The 21170-nt window shown below is 49.1% G+C and overlaps 1 protein-coding gene across 2 annotated transcripts in view; it reads left to right on the top strand.

Moving 5' to 3' along the window:
- The first annotated feature begins 2675 nt into the window (after positions 1-2675).
- The window catches only part of PLCD4 (phospholipase C delta 4), a 25901-nt gene continuing 7406 nt past the window's right edge, over positions 2676-21170 (top strand). Inside the window, exons 1-9 of one of the 2 annotated variants that reach the window (XM_075530375.1) lie at positions 2676-3064; positions 10502-10560; positions 10688-10846; positions 12467-12695; positions 13673-13808; positions 14529-14760; positions 17879-18080; positions 19761-19905; positions 20525-20677. In XM_075530375.1, the coding sequence (XP_075386490.1) occupies positions 10536-10560; positions 10688-10846; positions 12467-12695; positions 13673-13808; positions 14529-14760; positions 17879-18080; positions 19761-19905; positions 20525-20677 (1281 nt within the window). In that variant the 5' untranslated portion in view covers positions 2676-3064; positions 10502-10535. Of the gene's footprint in view, positions 3065-10501; positions 10561-10687; positions 10847-12466; positions 12696-12884; positions 13809-14528; positions 14761-17878; positions 18081-19760; positions 19906-20524; positions 20678-21170 lie in introns of those variants that run through there. The other variant, XM_075530373.1, reaches the window with a different exon arrangement.

Genomic DNA, 21170 nt, shown 5'->3' with positions numbered 1-21170 from the left:
GTGGTCATGCCTATAGAATATCCAGGAGAGAAGGATCTTGGGAAATGTTAGTGACTATCTGTACAACGGACTGAAACGTTACCCAATCCTGCACCATCTCCACAATCACTGTGATGTTTGAGCCCACTATTGCAGCTACTGTGTCAATCCACCTCATGAAGAGTCTTCCTCTTGTACCCTAACATTTCACCAAGGATGATGTCTGTCTCCAGGGACTGGCCCTTCTTGACCATATATCCTAAGTATATGACGCAAAACCTCACCATTTTCACTTTTAAGAGGCATTCTGACTGTACTTTTCCAAGATTACAACTGTATTTGTTCTTATGGCAATTCATAGTATATTCAATGTTCTTTGCCAATACCAGAAGTCCAGGGCATTGTCTCTTCAAACTTCTTTATTCGTTGTCTAACTTGGTTGACAAATGTCAACCCTTTTGTAAAATATAACATATAGTATTGAAAATACTATTGTTTAAGTCATGTGCATTTTATTCCTCAAGGTGACAACTTTGCTTTTTGACACTTTAAAAGGAGAGATCTTTTACAACAGATTGTCCAATGCAATATATCATTCATCACAATCAGTTGTCGCAGTACGTCAATAAGGAACTGACAAATTTGAGCCAGATTCAGAAGAGGACATGAATTGAGGGATATCACTGCTGATGCCACATGGATCTTGGCTGAACGCAGAGGAACAAAGATTTTTTTTTAACCAGTGTTTTATTGACTATATCAAAGCATTAAGCCGGATGGATCATAACAAATTGTGGATAACTCCGCAAAGAATGAGAATTGTGTTCATGAGGAACAAAAGGGATACTGCATGTTTAAAATCAGGAAAGGTGTATGTCAGCGTTATATCCTCTCACCATACTTCCTCAAACTGCATGCTGAGCAAATCATCAGAGAAGCTGGATGATTTGAAGAAAAATACAGCAGCAGGATTGGTGGAAGGCTTATTAATAACCAGCGATAAGCAGACGACACGACCTTGCTTGCTGAAAACTAAGAAAACGCTCAAAGCACTCATTGATGAAGATCAAAGAGTGCAGTCTTTGGCATGGATTACACCGCAGCATAGGGGAAAACAAAACTCACAATGGGACTAATCGGCAGTATTATGATAGCTGGAGAAAAGAGAAGTTGCCAATGTTACTTGGCTCCACAGTGGATCCACACCATGGAAGCATTGAATTATCCAAATAGAGAAGCAGAAAGAGGCGAACCAGATACTATTGTAGGGAATGTGAGGCAAAGCATGGGAAACTAAGGAGGTGGTGATGTGCAAGAAGCAGAAATGGGAGGCCATTCTTGGATATCTCTGCTTCCTCTATCAGAACTCTCTCCCCAAGAATCGGGCCAACCACCCATGGACCGAGTCTGAAAGTCAGCAAGGTTTCAGAAACTGCCAGTTGCAAACACATGGCAGCCCTTTGGTCAAATATAACACATGCAGATGACCTAATACGTTAGAAAGTGAAGGCTCTCGCTAGTGCCCTGGGTTAGAGACATTTGGGTCAGCAGCATGCCTGCTGTGCCTCATTCCATCAAAACCCCTCCCTCCTCCCCCAGTCACTACTCTTCTGACTTTTACGGTCATTGAGAGGATTGTATTTTAATGAGCTTAGAGGTTTAGCTATCCATCATCCCTAATGGCCGATTTTTGAACAGTTGGGGTTATCTAGAGCAACCATGAGAGGCAGCTGGATCTCAGGACACTTAGAATCACACCATACAGTCAGTTCCCTCTGCGCCTGTGGTGAAGAGACTTTCAGTGGAAAAGGATCCCTTAGGAGTTCAAGTAGAGAGAGAGTCTGTGCCCTCTGACCTCAGCGGCCTTCTTGTCATATGCTGGTCCAGAAAGAGGCCTGCCTTACAACCTTCCCAATAGGATCCTGCTCAGTGCTTGGGAATGTGCTCGGGCCGGGTTGTCTGGTGCTGACTCCCTGAATCCAATGATTCCAGGACGTCACGGAAGTCTTCCTGGGCCCCTGGTCTCACCCAATTATAGGGGTCACGGCCACCCCCTCTCCTTCCTCTGCTCATTTGGTCTCTTGTCCAGTGTTGCTTGCTGTTTCCGTTGTTTATTCACTCAGCCTGTCAGGAGGACATGGCTCTCCTTTGCCAGTTGGGCATCTTCCCGGTGTTGGGTGCCTCAGTTCTCACACACAGCGAGTTTGCTTGAGCGCACATTTATACACCGCCCTCTGGGTGCTCCTCGCTGGAGGGCCTCACAGACACTCAGAGTCAGTGAATGAACGGAATGGAAGAACAAACGACTCCTCCCACGCATTCATGTCCCCACGTGGGCACCATTCTCCCAGGGCCTACTATACATACATCGCAGTGACTGGTGCCGCTGTAATCAAAGCCACCTCTCTCCCTCCTTCCTTCCTGGGTGCCCCAGAGCTAAGCTGGGTGCCCTGCCAGACCAGCTGCCCAGACACGGGAGCAGCTACCGGCAATAGACACCGTAGAAGGGAACCAGATGAAATAAGGCCAGAGACAGCTTGTGTATTCCAGGGGGGGGGGGGGGGGGGCAGGCGGGGGAGGAAAAACAGACAGACAGACAGAGAGAGCCGAATGAAAAGCTGTGATTCACAGAGCCCAGCCGCTGCTCGGACACTGCTCGGGTTTCACGGGCAAGATTGGGGTCAGTGAGGGCTGGCAGCGCAAGATGAAGGGCAGCAGGCTCCTCCTTCCCCTGGAGATGGGGTGGCTGGCTGACGCCAGTCCCTCCCTTTAATCCTCTTTGCCCCATCCCACCCCTCCACTCCTGGAGCTGACCACTGACCGTTGTCCTGGGCCTTTAAGGAGTGGAGGGGCTGGAGGAGGACTCCGCTCTCACCTCTCCCCCACCTAACTGGCTCCTTCCTCCCTCCCTCGCTGGGCTGGGCTGGAACTCTGCCGGCCTCGGCAGCAAACTGCAGGAGAAGCGCCCGGGGGAGCAGCCGCGCCCGGGAGGCGAGGACAGACAGAGCCCAGCAGCCCGGCTGGGCTGCCTTAGCCCACCGCTGAGAACACAGCACAGCTCCGCCATCCTCCCGTCCTGCCCACGGTAAGCGCCTGCGGACTGCCCCCGGAGGCCCGGCTTAGAGCTGCCCCGGCCTGGCGATTGCTTGCTTGTCCATCCTGATGCCCTTGCCGCCCCACCTGCTTCGAGCCCTCTCTGGTTCAGAGGGTTTTCCCCTGGGTGTGAAAGTCACTTCCTTATTGGAAACCAAACTCCGGAGCCACCCTATGGGCAGAGTAGAACTGCCCGTGGGTTCCTTCCCGGAATAGAAAGCCCGTCTTTCTCCGGACCCTTATAGAAAGGTGCTTCAGACAGTTCCCGGGGCAATGGGGTCATCTTGGAATTCCATTTCGCCCGGAACTTTCCTAAGCCCCTATCGATATGACTTCTGTCCCTCGAGGCCTCGTTGCTACCCAGGGCCCTGAGTCCCTGGTCCCCGTCCAATGTGAGCTCCCGACCCCCATAAGGGAAGCAAAGCGAGGCAGGGTCCGGGTAGCCAGCGCAGAAACCCCTGGTGCCTGGCACCGGGTGAGGAGGCGCTCTCGGAAAAAGCCAGGGCTCCGTTCTGGACCTTGTTTTCCGTCTGTTCAGTGAGCCGGAGCCCCTTTGCCGAGAGGGACAGGAGCTCACTTGGCGACTTCGGACTGCAACCTTGTGATCTGAAATGGGAGAGAACTTGGGATTGCCCAAAGCTGCCTCTGTATCAGGGGTGCTTGTTAAAAACACATACTCTGGGTCCCATCCTTGGGAATTCTGACCCAGTAGGTATGGGGTGGGGCTCAGGAATCTTTGTTTTAAGAAATACTTCTGGGGGAGGTGGATAAAAGCCAGGAATCTCTGAGTTAGAGGTGTGATCAAGAGCCTTCAAACACTAACTTCCTGAGGGTTACATGCTGTGGCCCGAGGCTGCCTGTCTTCCTTAGAAGCAGGGCAGGTATGACCCACACGGTGATTTTCTTCCTGCCTGCGCTTCGAAACCCCACTGTAATGCCCTTGGTGCCACTGGTGACATGCCAACTAGGGTAATCATAAAGCCACCCAGATATTGAGGACCAACTCTTGCTCTAGAGCCCCGGACCACTTCCCATTTTATTTCCATTTGTGTTATAGATGCTATCCTGCCACCAAATCCCCAAAGATGTCCATATACGTACTCAGAAGTTAGGTTGCTAACCAACAGGTCAGCAGTTTGAAGCCGCCAGCTTCTCTGTGGGAGAAAGATGAGGCTTTCTACTCCCATAAGGAGTTTTCCTTGGAAACTCACAGTGGCGGTTCTGCCCTGCCCTACTGGGTCAGTATGAGTCGGAATCAACTCGATGGCCTTGAGAGGGGTTTTTTTTTTTTTGGTCTCTTACCCTCAGTTTTCATGCTCTGTTCTTTGTCAGGTTTCCCCTCCCAACACCTCCTTCCTCTGTCTCCTCGCAGCACCTGCATCACTGTGACCACCCTACCCACCCAACCTCCAGTCACCAGAGGAGATCCCCAACACAAAACGCAGCCCACCTGCGCTCCAACCTGCATTCTCTGGGCCGTTTGTTGAGTCCGTTTCTTTGGGCACAGGGCGGGTTGAAGAATGAGCGAGTAAGATCCTGACAGGGGATGAGACTCAGCGCTGTTGGGAATGAGTGAAGAAAAAGCAAGTGGCAGGAAGTGGTGATGGGCAGAAGAGATTCCAAGAAAAGGAGAGCGAAAAGAAACAACTTCCGTGAGCCAGTAACAAGGCAGAGGATTGGGAGGGAAAAAGAGGAGTGAGCTAGGGAGAAAGGAAAAGGAAGGAGTTGGTCAGGCACAGGGCGGAAAGGACAGACGATGGGAAGAAAGAAAGGAAAGGCTATGAGGTAGCAGAGGAAACAGAAAATGATGGAGGGGGAGACCAAACGGCAGCATCCTCGCTGATTCTAACCCTGCCCCAACATGTTCCCTAGAGAAGGCTCTTTCTAAGGGCAAGAGTCTTACAGTGATCCCTGAGCTGGTCTTATGGAGACCTAAGTTCTAGTCCCAGCGCTGCCATCTAACAAATAGGAGACTCGGGCAGTTTAGCTCATCTTTCCAGACTTCAGTTCTCTTGTCTAAAAATGGACGTCCAGGGCTGACATTCTGGGGCTCCCCACGTTGAAACTAGTCATCTTGTGGCCACATCTCATGAGGACCCGGGTGTGAAATCGGGATTCAGCAATGGCAGCAAGATTAGGAGAGCAACATCATGCCCTGGAGTTGGAAGAGTCTGATAAAAGAGGCACAAAATCCCTTTCAACAACAGAGGTGAGAAGTAGCTTGCAGAAGAGATGTGTCCAGGCACTTGGGCTCAGTTCTCAGGCCAGCTGTGTTTCAGGACATCATGATGTTCTAGATCTAGAGGAAATGAAAATAATTCTCTCTTCTCTCATGCCCAAGACACCACCCACCCCAGATTCCCTCTGCTCCAAAAATGAGAGCCACGATCCAGAGAGGAGACGAGGCAGGGTCTTATCAAGGGGGCTTAGACTTCAGCCCAGGCCCACCCTGCTTCGATATTGAGGACTTTGGAGAGACCTGTTATTTTGTACTTCAGTGTTCAATCAGAGTCTTGACAAGACTGAGATTCCAACTGCAGTTCCACCCAGAGAAGTGATGCTTTCGATCTCCCAGGAAGAATTCTGGAGTCCTTCTTTCATGCAGAAGTTCCGTGTGTGTGTGTGTTTTAAATATGTTGCTTTAATAGTTTCTTGGCCTTTTGGCTAAGGTCAAGTGTAGATGTGTTGCTTTAATCTAATTAAATTAATTTATTTTTAAAAATAATTTTATTGGGGGCTCATACAGCTCTTATCATAATCCACACACACATCTATTGTATCAAGCGCATTTGTTCATTTGTTGCCACCATCATGTTCAAAACATTTTCTTTCTACTTGAGCCCTTGATATCAGCTCCTCATTTTTCCCTCCCTCCCTCCCAAATCTTGGATAATGTATAAATTATTATTCTTTTTTCATATCTTATACTGACTGATGTCTCCCTTCACCCACTTTTCTGTTGTCTGTCCTCCTAGGAGGGGGTTATATGTAGATCATTGTCATCGTTTCCTCCTTTCTCTCCCCACGTGCCCCTTCCCCTCCTGGTATGGCTGCTCTCATGATTGGTCCTGAGGGGTTTATCTGTCCTGGATTCCCTGGGTTTCGAGCTCTTACCTGTACCTGTGGACATGCTCTGGTCTAGCTGGATTTTAAAGGTTGAATTTGAGTTATGATCATGGCAGAGAAGAAGCATTAAAGAACTAGAGGAAAATTATATGTTCAACCATGCTATACTGCACCCTGACTGGCTCATCTCTTCTTTGTGACCCTTCTCTAAGGGGATATTCAATTGTCTAAAGATGGGCTTTGGGTGTTAACTCTGCACTCCCCCTCATTCGCATTGATATGATTTTTGTTCTGGGTCTTTGATGCCAGATACCTGATCCCCCTGATACCTCATGATCACACAGGCTGGTGTGCTTCCTCCATATGGGCTTTGTTGCTTCTCAGCTAGATGGCTGGTTGTTTATCTTCAAGCCTTTAAGAACCCAAACGCTATCTCTTTTGATAGCCGGGCACCATCAGCTTTCTTCACCACATTTGCTATGCATTCATATTGTCTTCAACGATCGTGTCAGGAGGGTGAGCATCACAGAATGCCAGTTTATTAGAACAAAATGTTCTTGCATTGAGAAAGTACTTGAGTAGAGGCTCAATGTCAATCTGCTACCTTGATACTTAATATATAAATATATGTATATAGATATATTTTCCTATCATTGTATATAAACATATTTACATATGTACATGTCTGTATTTAGACCTCTGTAAATGCCCTTTGCCTCCTAGTTCTTTACTCTATTTCCTTTGACTTTTCTCTTGTCTCACTCTCATGTTGGGGCTTCATTTGGGTGTCAGTAATTCCTCTCGGCTACATTGCCCTTGATCAAGCCCTACCAGGCCTCCTACACCCTCCTCGCCATTGTTTTAGATCATTTGTTGCTCCCATCAGTGTTTTCTGGTCTCGTCACGGCACTGATTTTCAGCCTTAGCCAGAAAGATCTTTCCTCCTGGGAATGTCACAATTCCAGTTCCTGAGCTCTGCCTTGAGCTCTCTCTAGCTATCTTGATCTCCCACTCAGCTCAAGTTTCTTTCCAACCTTCCCCTCATCCTGGATGCCTGCAAAGTGCTACCTCTTTAGAAAGCTTGTCCTCTGGACAGGGAAGCTATATTTTCAGTGACCTCCATGGTTTTCCTAAGTTACCCAAGGGTGACTTTATAGGCAAAGACAAATAGGGTATTAACATGAGGTGTGACCACAGGCAAGATCCACCCTCTTTCTGCCCGTCTGCCCTTTCATTTCTACAATAAAATTGAGCTGCATGCTGTTTTCATAGCACACTAACTGCATGATCACTTTGTAAATTCTTTAGATATTTAGATGCAAGTTTGTAGATATCTACCATGGTCCAAAACTGAATTTATTTATTTATTTTGTTTTAAAAAATATTAGTTAAAAAGCATAACATATTTTTACTCATTAGTCTGTTGCTCATGCAAAATGATACTTTCATATTTCGTAAGTTTTGTCAATTTCATGATTTGGTAAAAAATCAAGTATTCCTGTATGGGCAGAGCTAGAATCAAAGTGGCCAGGTGCCACATCTTCCAGTGCTTTCCAAGAAGCATTTGATGTTAGCTTCTAGGTGGCTTAGTTGTTGTTAGTGGCTGTCAAGTTGATTCCAGCTCATGGCGATCCCATATGTGTAGAACAGAATTGTTTAGGTTGTGATCTTTCGGAAGTGAATCACTCATCTCTCGGTGGATTCCAACCACTAAGCGTGACTATTGATTAGACAAACACTTGACCATTTGCACAACTGGGAGATTCCTTCTAGATGACTGGACCAGGTCCTCAATTGTACAGCATATGTTGTACAAGAGGTATTCCCTTCGAGTAGGCAGAGAAAACTTGAGAATACAATTCTGAGGCTGAGAAGAAGAGCTCTGATAAGGAGTATCAAATATGTTTTACAACATGAATGTTAGCTAAGCACAGTGACATGCTAAAAACAAACAAATGACAGCAAAAATGTGGACAAGCAGATGACTTCTGGGCTCCCACTTCCTTCTAGCTCTAATCCAAGAACAGTTGGTTCTTATAATATGGCCCTGTTTGATTCTCGCCTTCAGAAGAGATCACTGAAGAAAAGGGTGCTACATTCATGGTGAAGAAAGCAGATGGTGCCTGGTTATCAAGTGGAATAGTATCTGGGGTCTTTAAGGCTTGTATTCAAACAAGCAGCCATCTAAGTGAGGCATCAACTATACCCACATGGAAGAAGCACACCAACCTGTGAGATCCAAAGATGACAGTAACAAAATCCAAATATGATGAAGGGAAAACTAACAGAGCCTATTTGTTAACACCCAATTTGTAGACATCTAAGGACAGTGGGAACCTAACGTCCATCTGCAGTGTCTACTCAGGTAAAGCCTCTGACAGATCCCCTCTGGCCCCAGGTGAGGGGTGCAACAGCTTACCTACCAAAGATGATTGTAAACTTGATTATGGTGGATTGAACTACAGTATAATATGATACTTGGTCAGTTGAGCTCTTTTGACCCAACCTGAATTTGCTCTATGTTTAAATGTTTCTTGCTTGTTCCATGACAGAAATTTCTTCTCTGATATATATATATATATATATATATATATATATATATATATATATATATATATATATAATTTCTGGTGGTCTTTTCTTTCTACCTCTTTATTTTTATCTTTATATTGTTTTTTCCCCTTTGCTTCATTTTGTCTTTTATTGTTTCTGTTAAGTTTCCCAGTTTATGAAGCACAGAAGGAGTGGATGCATAGGGACGATAAATAACTGATGTAATGGTTTAATGGGATTGGGGGTGGGGACGGTGGGGGAATTGGGGAGAAAAGAATGAATGTGGGAGGAAGAGGGAGCACTAGAACTGATTGTAATTATATATATAATTTTTCCCCAACTCTTTTTAAAAGAGACTGTGTTAGGCAGAGTTGACCAGAGGAACAAATTCCAAGACACTCACATGTGTGTATGGAAGAGCTTTATATCAAAGAGGAATGTATTTTGAGAAAACATCCCAGACAAGTCCATAAGTCTGATATTTAGCCATCAGATCTATACTAGTCCATACATTCCTCTGCAGACTCACGTTGTCACTTACAATGATGCCAAATGCAGGAAGATCACAGGCCGGCGGGTGAAAACTATTGGATCCAATGGCAGTGGAAGCATCACAGGGCTGTCTCTGCAGGTCTCCTCCACATGGCTCACTCGGGTCTCAGCATAGCTCCACAGGGGCTTGTCCACAGGAAGGTGAGACAGAGAGGGAGTGTGGGACCTGCTTCCAGGGAGAAAACAGAAGGAGCCCCCAGAATCCTCATGAGAAGGACATGCCCACAAGGACGCATCAGACTATGACCTGATTGACAGTCTAGACTCCACCCTTTCACTCTTAATAACCTCAAATTGACACCAGATTATATAACTCCCACAGCGACTTAATTATGGAAGTGGATGGTATGTGAATTTTATATCAATAAAACTATTTTAGAAAGAAAGAAAACAAACACAAACCCCACTGCCATCAAGTTGGTTCCGACCCACAGTGACCCTATAAGACCAGGTGGAACTTCCCCCTGTGGGTTTCCTAGACTGTCCCTCTCTCGGAGAATAGAAAGTCTCATCTTTCTTCTGCAGAGGTGCTGGTGGTTTTGAACTGCCGCCTCTGTGGTTAGCAGCCCAATCTGTAACCCACTTTGCTACCAGAGACATCCCACTCTAACACTTCAGGAAGCATGGAGAGGACTTCCAGAGCCAGGAGGCTGAGGTGATTCCAGCCCAGGGAGAAGACGGGGATTGGGAATCCTTCCTAATACCGAGGAGATAAGAAATGAGCCAAGTGCAGCGTGTGAGGTTGCCCAGTGGATGGTCGGGTATTGGGTAGGAAGAAGGAACTTGGCAGAAAGTTGTGGTTAACCCTCCATAGTGATGGTGAGGGGAAGCAGCTAGGACTCAATGAGCAAACATAACCCAAGCTAACCCTGCTCAATTGAGTTGACCCTGATGCATAGTAACCTTATACAGGATTTCTGAGACTGTGAATCTTTGCCAGAGAAGACAGCCTCATCTTTTTCCCTCAGAGCAACTGATGGACTCAAACTGCTGACCTTGTGGCTATGCCCTTGGGGCTCTGGGAGATCAGACATACCTAGGTTTAAAATCTGAGTTCCCTACTGTGCTTTGCTGGAGGTTCTTTGGCCTTGCTAAGACTCAGTGTCACCGAACTAAAATTTGAGGCAAAGAGCCACAGACGCTGTAGGTGAAGTGCCTGATACATCGTGAGCGCCAGGGGAACCTGGCTTCCTTCTCTTCCTCCTCTAATTCTGAGACCACCAAGATTCAAGTCCACTGCTCCTCCTTCCTCCTCTAGGTGACTCTGGTACCAGCTGGTGGAGCAGTGGGCGATGGCATCCGTGCTGCAAGGACCTAGTGAGTACCTGGGAGAGCAGGCTTGGGGAGATGGCCCAGAAGAGAACAGGCGACCGGGCTCTGTTCCTCAGCTCTTCCTGGTCCCTTCCCTCCTGTGGTGACTCCTATCTGATTTCTCCTGGCCCAGGGCTTCCTGCCGACCCTGACCTGCTGCTGATGCAGGAAGGCATGCAGCTGCGCAAGGTGAGGTCGAAAAACTGGAAGAAGCTCCGATACTTCAAGCTTCAGGATGACGGCATGACAGTCTGGCATTCCCGGCAGATAGGGTGGCGTGCCAAGCCCAGCTGTGAGTGATGTGGATGGTTGGGGGTGGGCAGGGGCTCAGGAGAGGGCTGGGACCCTCAGGAGCGTAAGGTCAGGGAAGGGCCAAGGGTCCTACAAGAGCGTGCTGGTAGCACCATGCTTCCTTGGGCCTTGTGTCTGAGCCTGAATAATAGAGATTATAACCAGGGCTTTGAACCAGCTCAATCCAGCTCACGCACTGCCTACAAAGCAATATAGGAATGGACCAGAATTTTTCAAGATGGAGAAACCAGAATGCCAACTGGAACAGGGCCAAAACACGGGTCAAGGCCTGCTAGAAATGTAATCTCCCTGTGAGAAAATAAGGGCAGCATGCGTGTTACGTGGCCGTCAAATCTCGTGACCTGCTCAATGATGACAGCTGATCATGCTGCGGTTAATGTGAGTCACCCTCCACCGTGCTGGTGACAATCCAGTCTCCCGCAGCGGACTCTGGAAAGGGTGCACTACACCTCTGCAGAGTCTCCCCTGCAGGAGGGAAAACCTATAGTTTTTTCTCATTCTTGTTAGTGTTCCAGTATCCCCACGTTTGACAAATGTGGGTCTCTTCTGATTTTGCTGCATCTGCCATGACTGAACCAGCCTGAACCAGCTCAAACCGCTGGAAGCCCTGCCAGGCACACGGGAAACCTCAATAAATCATAGGTTATCTCTTGTTATCATTGCCTTAAGAACATAATCCCAGGCATCCACCAGCCTGGCTTAAACCACTGGGTTGGCCTCTTTCCAGCTGAGTAGACTTGGACCGGTTACTAACATCTCTAAGCTTCTGTTTCTTCTGCTATCTGGTGGGGATCCAACAGTCACTAGCTCGTAGGTTACAGGGACTCCACAGGAGTGAGGAGGCAGTCAGTATATTCTGGGAATTATGTAAATAGGTGTAATATTGTGAGTGCCCCATCACATACTGAATCCTCTGCCAAGCTCCTTATGAGATCACTAGATGCATCGAAGACAACTCAATTTGGCAGTGGAGGCACGGCTCTTGATCTATACCAGCTTTAGCTGAGGTCGGGGGCGGGAGGGTGGGGTGCAGCAGAGGGGGTAGAATTGGTGTGGCTCCATTCTGAACATTCTAGAAAGAGGAAGCCCTCAGACCTGGGATGGAAGAACTGCCCTTGGCATATAATGCTATGGAGTAACTGCGTCGACCCCTCCATTGTGTTTCCATCTGTCAGCCCTGGGCATCTCTCTGCAGTGCTCACAAAGACTGGGCCACGGAAGGGGGCCTTAATGATGAGGACACTCAGAGGTAAAGTCTGTGCCACACTGCCAGCTGGTGGCTGGAAGTCTGGTCTTGTCACTCCCAGGGCAGGCCCCTTGCCAGGCTGCCTATAAAAGCAGCAGTGATTCATGGGTCCCTTTGCGTCCCAGGGATCTGCATCTTGTCTCCCCCCATTTACATCCTTCAGCAGGGACTATGCCTGTTGTCTGCCTAATGCCAGTCTTAGGATGTGTACTGATACAGTGAGCACAGTGCTGATGCTCTGGGGGATCCAGCCCATGGGGGCTGGGCTTCCTGCTCCCTCTGGCTTCACAGACAAGAAAGGGGTGCTTGGGAGTCTGCCTTCCCCAGGACCCCCAACTGCTTCTTCCCTGACAGTCTCGATCTCTGACGTGGAGACGGTGCGGGAGGGCCAGGCCTCGGAGCTGCTGCGCAGCCTGGCTGAGGAGTTTCCTCTGGAGCAGGGCTTCACCGTCGTCTTCCACGGACGCCGCTCCAACCTCGACCTGGTGGCCAACAGTGCTGAGGAGGCCCACATCTGGATGCGGGGGCTCCAGCTGCTGGTGGATGTTGTCACTAGCATGGACCAACAGGAGCGGCTGGACCAGTATCAGCAGGACAGTGTCCGGGTGGGGTTGGCTGCAGGGAGAAGGGCAGGTGGGAGGGGCTGCACAGCTACCGAGGTTCAAGGGCCCAGATGGGGTGGGCAGGGCTGCTCAGACCCTTGTGAGGCTGAGGACCCCTCCCAAGACAGGGATGAGTACTAGGGATGGCAAAGACATAGCCAAAAGTCCAGGCCTGCCTAAAGGCCCCAGGACAGGAGAAAGGACCCATGGGAGGCCACGGACCAAACAAGGTGCTGATCTTAGGAGCTGAACACATTGAGCAACTATCATATGGGTGGGAAGCAACTATCACAGGTGCAGCCTCACTTCATGTTTCCTGCATTGTACTCTACTCCCCGCACAGGCATTCATTCACCACCGATCAGCAAAATGTGCCAGGTACGATGCCAGGCTATAGCCGTCATTCGTGAGATTAACAATTTAGTCAGAGCCTGCTTCAGTCAGTGCAGGGGATGGAGCCATGTGAGCGCCGCACTTGGAGTAGTTGTGGGTGTTCAAAGGACGGAGAAATACTTCCAATTTAGAGGGATCTGAAAGTTTCAGGGAGAATCGGGCATTTGAGCTGGGCCTGGAAAATGACAAGACTTTGAGCGTGAAGAGAGGTGGAGGAGGGAAACAGCCCGAGCAGAGGTGGGGCCTCGAAGAGCTGGTGGTAGCTGAGTGCAGCTGACACACACACACAGAGGAGCCAGAGATGTGCTGAGGAGGCTGGGTAGAGAATAGATCATGGGGATAAAGGGAGCCTTGAAGTCCATGTGAAGGCACTTGAACTTCTTCCTGCAGGCACAAGGGAGTTTCTCCTGTAGGCGCCTAAGTCACAGGCTTGATGCTCTGGGAAGATTATCCAGAGCTGTGGGGTGGATGGATTGGTGTGAGAGAGACAAAGATGTGCCTCACTGATATAGAAACACACACACACACACACACACATACACACAGTGCTTTTTCCTTAACACAGACCTGGATGGCTGAGTGACTGGTTCCAGCAAGGAGACAAAAACCAGGATGGTCGGATGAGTTTCCGAGAAGTGCAGCGGTTACTGCACCTGATGAATGTGGAAATGGACCATGACTATGCCTTCCGACTTTTCCAGGTGAGTTTGTCTGCTGGCGCAAGTTCGGCACGGCAGCCAGACCACACTCCCATCTGGCCCCGGACAGTGCTCATTGCTGCATCCCTACTACGTGCCCTTGCACCATGCCACACTCGGAGGGGAAGCGAGGGATGATGTGCCCCTCAGTGGGGTTGGAAAGATGAGTCCCTGGCAGTGCATAAACTACTAGCCCCAAAGGCTGGCCATTCAAACCTGCCCGGAGGCACCTTGGAAGACAGGCCTGCTTCTGAGAGGTCCCAGCCTTGAAAGTCTCCTGGGGCAGCTCTGCTCTGCCCATGCAGGGTCCCCTGGAGTCCGAATAACCAAGCCCACAGCACAGCAACTAACAACCACCCCCCCACCCTGCGACAGGTCCATCGTGGGGTTACTGACGTCAGACTGTTCACGGCCGAGTGAAGGAAGGGCCCTCAGTGGGATGTGAGTAACTAGGAAGAGGGGAGGGGTCTTCTGACCCTTTCGGAATCCTTGGGACAGTCAACTCTTCCTAGCTGAAAACTTTCTCTAGTAGCAAATGGGATGGCTTTTACTTCCTGAAGTCGCTTTGCCCAGGAGCACTAAACCTCGAATTCTGTGGGAGTTTTACGGAAGGCTGCGTGGAGCGGTCCGTGGTAGACCAGCTCTCCCAGAGCCCGTCAAGGGCATCCAGTGTCTGCTCCGAGAGTGTGTGTGCTCACTTCTCCCCTAAACTCTCTCTGGCAGGCAGCAGACACATCACAATCCGGGACTCTGGAGGGGAAAGAATTTGTTGAGTTCTACAAAGCACTGACTAAGCGGGTGGAGGTGGAGGAAGTGTTTGAAAACTTCTCAGCCGACGGGCAGAAGCTGACATTGCTGGAGTTTGTGGATTTCCTCCAGGAGGAGCAGAAAGAAGGCGACCGGGCACCTGACCTCGCTCTCGAGCTCATTGACCGTCACGAGCCTTCAGAGAGTGGTAAGAGGGCTCGGATGGAGGGGCAACCAACGGCGGGAGAAGCAGAGGAGGGCCAGACTCGAAAGACCCAGACAGGCTGTGTCTCCCTACCCTCGGTCCCTACCCTAGCATCTCACTCATCTGCTCCTGCGGAGGAAGAGCAGCCATTCTCTGTGTCCTCTTTTTCAGAACATGTTATTCCTTTTTTCATGTGCTTGCTTGCTGTCCCATGAAATCCTAGCTCTCCGCTCGGTCTGGGCCCTCTCCAAGTCCCCTACGTGGCTCTGTAAGCCTCAGTTAGGAAGCTATTCAGCTCCTGGCTGGCTGGATGGGGGACCCAGCCAGCCAATCAGTTAGTTAACTGTTAGCAAATCCAGTTAAGATAAGCTCTCTCTGCCTTCACCCCTCCTCCTCTTATCCTTTCTGTCTGTGTGCGGATTTCATATGATTAATAATAAATTATTTACAAGGCACTGCCATATACCTAACTTTATTTAGTCCTTAATACAACTCTGTAGATAATCCTTTTTTGGACCTTTGTTAAGTAACCCATAGCCCACTGCTACTGAGTTGGTTCTGATTTATAGTGAGCCTGTAGTACATAGTGACCCTATAAAACAGGATAGAGCTACCTCGGTGGGTTTCCGAGACTGTAATTCTTTATGGGAGTAGAAAGCCTCATCTTTCTCCCACAGAGTGGCTGGTGGTTTTGAACTGCTGACCTTGTGGCTAGCAGCCCAATGAGTAACCACTACACCGTCATCAGGGCTCCTAAGTATCCTATAGTTTACTGATATCTTTACGTGCCCTCTCTCTTCTCATCCCAGTGAAAAAGCTTTTTTATTGTGGTTAACATAGATGGGCCAAGAAATTGCCATCTCAACACTCTTCAATGTACAATTCAGTGACATTAATCACCTTCAACGTATTGTACAGCTATCACTTTTATCCGTTTCCAATTTTTTCATCACCCGATGCTCGGTGTCCCTTAAGCAATATATTCTATTACAAAGACAGTTTTAACAAATGAGGAAAACGGAGGCTTAGAAATGACTTGCTCAAAGCTGATCACTAATGAGAGAAGGGGTCTCGGGCTCCAATGTGCAGGCCATTGGTGCCTCTTAAGGATGAGGATTAGAGATGGGATGAATGAGAGCTGAGTCTCAAACACCCCTACCCCATCCCACCCCATGTATTCACCCATATTCTGCTTGAGCTCATGTCTACTGACTACCTAGAATGTGCCAGGACCTATTGGAGGCACCAGAGAGAGGGTGGTGACTGGGTCAGCCGAGGACACTCCTCTCATCAGTTTAGAGTCAAACAGAAAGCTATGGTCGCCATTGCAGAGTGCAGATTTGTGTGCTCACAGAAGAAAGAGGGTGTAAGCCAATCCTTCAGGAAACTCGAATGGAAGAGGAATGTCAGATGGTTAAGAAATAGGATCTTCCATTCGTGATGTAGGATCCAACATAAGAGAGTACACTATACGTGTCTCCGATCTCTGGATGCCCTTGGTTCTCCCTTCCCTGGTATGCAGCCGTTGGTAACGCCTTGGGGGAGCAGAAGTCTGGTGGCAGAGTAGAAGGTCAGATCCGGAGAACCGTGCTCAAGTCCTCCATGCTGCTTCTGACAAACTTACAAATCACTACGTCAAGCCCACGGTTGCCAGATACGTCTCATGTGCCTTATTTCATTGGGTCACCAATTGCTTTACAAAAGAGGAAACCGAGTCTCAGAGAGGTTAGGGGACTTGCCCATGAAACTCTGAAACTTTCTTGGAACTGAGGAACTGGCTGGGGCTGATATACTTTTTTTTATTAAGGTACAGTGGCAAATGGAAAAATCCCATAGCCTCTCTGAGACTCAGCAGCCTCTACCAAATAATGCAGATGAAGAGTGTCTGGCAGCCAGGGATGTATCCTTATGCTTTATCACTCTCAGAATGAAGTTTGTCGCCCCACTCACTTCCTGCCACATTCTCTATCCTCCTCTGTCAAATCGGAGGCAAGGGAGCTGAGTATGAGAGTCAAGTTGCTCTGCTTCCCGAGGGAAGCAAAGTTACCCTCCGTGGGACTACAGAGCCCAGCGTGGCTCTACCTACCGGGGTTCAAGTCCCAGTGTCTCCACTGACTAATAGTGTAAGCCTGAGCAAGTCAGCCACTGAAGCGTGGGCGATATTATAAACATCTTCATTTGTTAGCGCAGTAAGTGAGATGCCACCTGTAAGGTGCTCGGCATAGAGCACGTGCTCAATGACCCTCAGTCATCCTCGTTGCTATTACAGCAAGTCCATGCTGGAATAGGGGCCCTGGTGGCAAAGTGGATTACAAGCTGGGTTGCTGATGACAAGGTCACCAGTTTGACCCCACCAGTGGCTCCATGGGAGAAAGATAAGACTATGTGCTCCTAGCTCCACTGCCCTATAGAGTGGCTATAAGTCAAAACGGACGTGATGGCAGTGGATTTGGGGTTATGCTGGAATAGTGAGGGCCATGGGCGGCGTGACAGAGCCCGGTCCTCAAAGAGTATGTAGTATGGATGAGAGGTCAGGTTGACAGCATCGACACAAATGTGGGGAGGCGGGAGGAAACCCCCCACACACAGTGACTTTGACTGTGTTACTAACAAGTCTTTGACTCTTTGGTTCTCTCCGGGCCTCAGTTTCCCCATCTATAAAATTAGCCTTTTGGAAAAGATACTCTGCTATTCATTAGTCACGTGCTCCGTGTGACTATTTACATTTCATGACTATCAAAAAAATGTTAAATCCCATTCTCTAATCAACCAAAGCACACTGCAAGCTCTGTGAGGCGAGAGACTACCGGATGGGACAGTGCCGAGCAGACATCTCCCTCGTCGTGAAAACTTCTCTTGGACACTGTTGCCCTCAAGTTATTTTCACGATTCCCCCCCCCCACACACACCCGGAAGCTTAAACGTTCTCTGAGGGTGGGAAGGATGGAAATACAGGGGTCAGATGGGGGAAGTGCGTGATTTGGAGGCGGGGAGTGGACATCAGCGGAAAGACAGACTCCTGGATTGAGGGGGAGGGGAGACAGGGGAGGAGGGGCTGCAGGTGCTGGGAGCCCCCACCCAGAGCGTCTCACTCTAGGGCTCCCCTCCCCCGCCCCACTAGGCAAATGGCGGCACGTGCTAAGCATGGATGGCTTCCTTAGCTACCTCTGCTCCAAGGACGGAAACATCTTCAACCCGGCCTGCCAGCCCATATACCAGGACATGTCCAAGCCCCTGAGCCACTACTACATCAACTCCTCCCACAACACTTACCTGGTGGGAGACCAGCTGTGCGGCCAGAGCAGCCTCGAGGGATACATACGGTGAGGGACGGAGTTCAGCTGCTGAACGGGGAACCTGTGGGCATCTGCAGCAGGCAGGGGGAGGAGGTAGAGGGGTGCCCTGGACCACAGAGATTGAGATGTTGGAGTGTTGGAGGGCTGGAGGGATAAGGGTCCCTGGACCCCCGAGGGACCTGAAGGAGATACTCATGACTAGAGGAAGAAATGGTCACGAAATGCAGAAGGAGCTTCTCTTTCACCAGTCACGGAACATTCTCAGAACTTCTTGGTTCTGACAGATTGATTTCTTCAGGTAAATGCAAGGCGGTAGATTGAAGGAATGAGAAACACGTGTTCCTGAGTCAACCCATCTGAATTCCAAGTCCCAGTATCGAACCTCTCCAGACCTCGGCTGAAGCGTGCTGGTGGAGTGGTGGTTATGCGTGTTGGGCTGCCATCCTCAAGGTCTTCAGCTCGAGACCACCAGCCGCTCTGAGGGAGAAAGAGGAGGCTGTCTCTCCCCATAAAGAGTTCCAGTCTTGAAAACCCACAGGGCCAGTTCCACCCTGTCCTCGAGGGTCCACTGAATGGCAGTGCGTTTGAGTGGGAGGCCTCAGTGCCCCTATCTCCGCAATCCTGCACTCACAGCCCCTTTTCTACCCGAGCCGTGGAGCGCCTACATGAGATAATCCTGAGTGTCAGCACTCAGTGGGTAGTCTCACCCAGTGCGCTTGCGGTATCCATTCGAACTCCTGGCAATCCTGGGGTTACAGACTGGAACTGCCACCTAGGGGTTTCTTGGCTCTAATCTTTTTTTTTTTTATCATTTTATTGGGGGCTCGTACAATTCTTATCACAATCCATACATACATCCATTGTGTCAAGAACATATGTACATTTGTTACCATCATCATTCTCAAAACATTTGCCTTCTACTTGAGCCCTTAATATCTGCTGCTCATTTTCTCCCTCCCTCCCCTTCCCCTGGCTCCAATCTTTTTTTTTTTCTTTTTTTAAAATCATTTTACTGGGGCTCATACATTTCTTTTTTTTTTAATTAATAAATATTTTTATTGGGGCTCATACAACTCTTATCATAATCCATACATACATCAATTGAGCAAAGCTCCCTTATATATTTGTTGCCCTCGTCATTCTTTTCCTGGCTCCAATCTTAAAGGAACAAATCACCAGGAGGTTCTTCCCCGGTTCTGCTGGGAAGACTCAAACATCCCTCTGATTAGCTGTGGGGCCAACACTGCCCTCCTTATGCACCTGACTCTAAGTAGCGGCACCTTTAATCGTCATGAGGTATACGTTAGGTCGAGTAGCCGAGTTAACTTTGCTTTGCCAGTAACCGAACCAGCAGCTTCACAGGAAACACACAGAAATGAAACAGAGTCTCTGCCTTAGGAAGGTGACAGTCTCGGTGAGGAAATCAAGCTTAACTTGGCCGGGAATTTGATTAGTCAAGGATTGTGTAAGGACACACAACCAAACAGCAGAAGTATCAGGAGACGGCGTGCTGTAAGCAAGGCCTGTGAGGTGGGGTGGGGATGGGAGCGACCTATGTGGGTGGTGGACAGAGAAGGCTCCATGGAGAGTAAGTAGTTGAGAGGGGTGCATGCTGGTGAGTGGTGTTCTCCCCAGTGCTGGGGGAGGGCCTCTAGGTGGAAGATGAGATCTTGACCCCTGCTCTCTCTGGGGGCTGGGTTCTTGCAGGGCACTGAAGCGGGGCTGCCGTTGTGTGGAGGTAGATGTTTGGGATGGCCCTAATGGGGAACCCATTGTTTACCATGGGCACACCCTGACCTCCCGAATCCTGTTCCAAGATGTCGTGGCCACAGTAGCGCAGTACGCCTTCCAGGTAGGAGTGTCGGATGGGACTGTCGGTGAGGAAAGAGGGGCTGAGCCTGGGGAGGGCAGAGAGGAAATCCTATGACATGATGAGAGTAAAGGAGATTTTAACTGGAAAGCACCAGGCTGATATTGTGGATGATTGTGAGTCTTAAAAGTGTGTCAGTAATCACAGGGGTCGTTGTGAGTGGTTAGCAGCCACTACGTCCAATCGCAAGGACCTGGGAGAGAGTGGGGACGAGGAAACAAAGTGGTGGGGAGAACTGGGGGCAACAGGCATCTGGAGATGAACGTTAGCTGTAACATGAACATCTAATCAGGGGAATGGGATAGCCTTTCTGAGACTGAAAATGCAAAGGCCCAGAGGAACTTGGATTAGACTTGTTCTAATCCAAGGCATGAGATTTGGGCCCCCAAAGTGACCTTTAGATGTGAGTAGTGGCCCAGGGGTGGACTTCAAACACAGGCAAGCTCTCTGTGAGTCTAGAAAAGGGACTAGAGCAGTTGAGAAATCCAGCTACTCAGCAGAGTTGAATAGCGAGGGGGCCTGGGAAGCAGGGGTTGGGAGAAGCTTGGAGGTTACAGGGCTTCGGAACGCTGTATCCTGGTTCCCTTCCTCTCACCACTAGACATCAGACTTCCCGGTCGTCTTGTCCTTGGAGAACCATTGTAGCCTGGAGCAGCAGGAGGTCATGGTGCACCATCTGACCGAGATCCTGGGGGAGCAGCTGCTGAGCACCACCTTGGATGGGCTGCTGCCCACTGAGCTTCCTTCGCCTGAGGTAGGAGCACTGTTCCCCCAGCAGGGCGCTCCCGGGCCTCCCACAGCTGCCTCTTGCTCCTTTCTTCCCAGTCTCAGATGGGCCACCTGGCCCTTCAAAACTCATGGAGACAACTTGAACAAACGCAAAGCATTCTCGTTGAGCATAGTGCTCTATGTATAGTTCTTGCAACTTGAAATTAATTATTTACAATAGATGTTTTACCCCCAGTGGAGATATCTTACCTTTTCCCTGATGGTTCATAATTGTTGTGAAATATGCCAACAATCTAGAGAAAGGGACCCCCTGATAATACCAACATCTTGATGATAACAGCTGTCAATAGATTTTTAAAAGACTTATCTTGTACGTATGACTTTTGTATATCCACATGAAGAAAAAAATGTTGCCATGTTCTACATCTTTTTTTCTACATATTTTAATACCTCTTACATAAAAGATGTGTCACTGATGTCATATATATGTATATATATATGTGTGTGTGTGTGTGTGT

The sequence above is a fragment of the Tenrec ecaudatus genome, chromosome 13 (assembly GCF_050624435.1).
Source record: "Tenrec ecaudatus isolate mTenEca1 chromosome 13, mTenEca1.hap1, whole genome shotgun sequence".
Lineage (NCBI taxonomy): Eukaryota > Metazoa > Chordata > Mammalia > Afrosoricida > Tenrecidae > Tenrec > Tenrec ecaudatus.
This window is presented reverse-complemented; position numbering and strand designations above follow the sequence as displayed.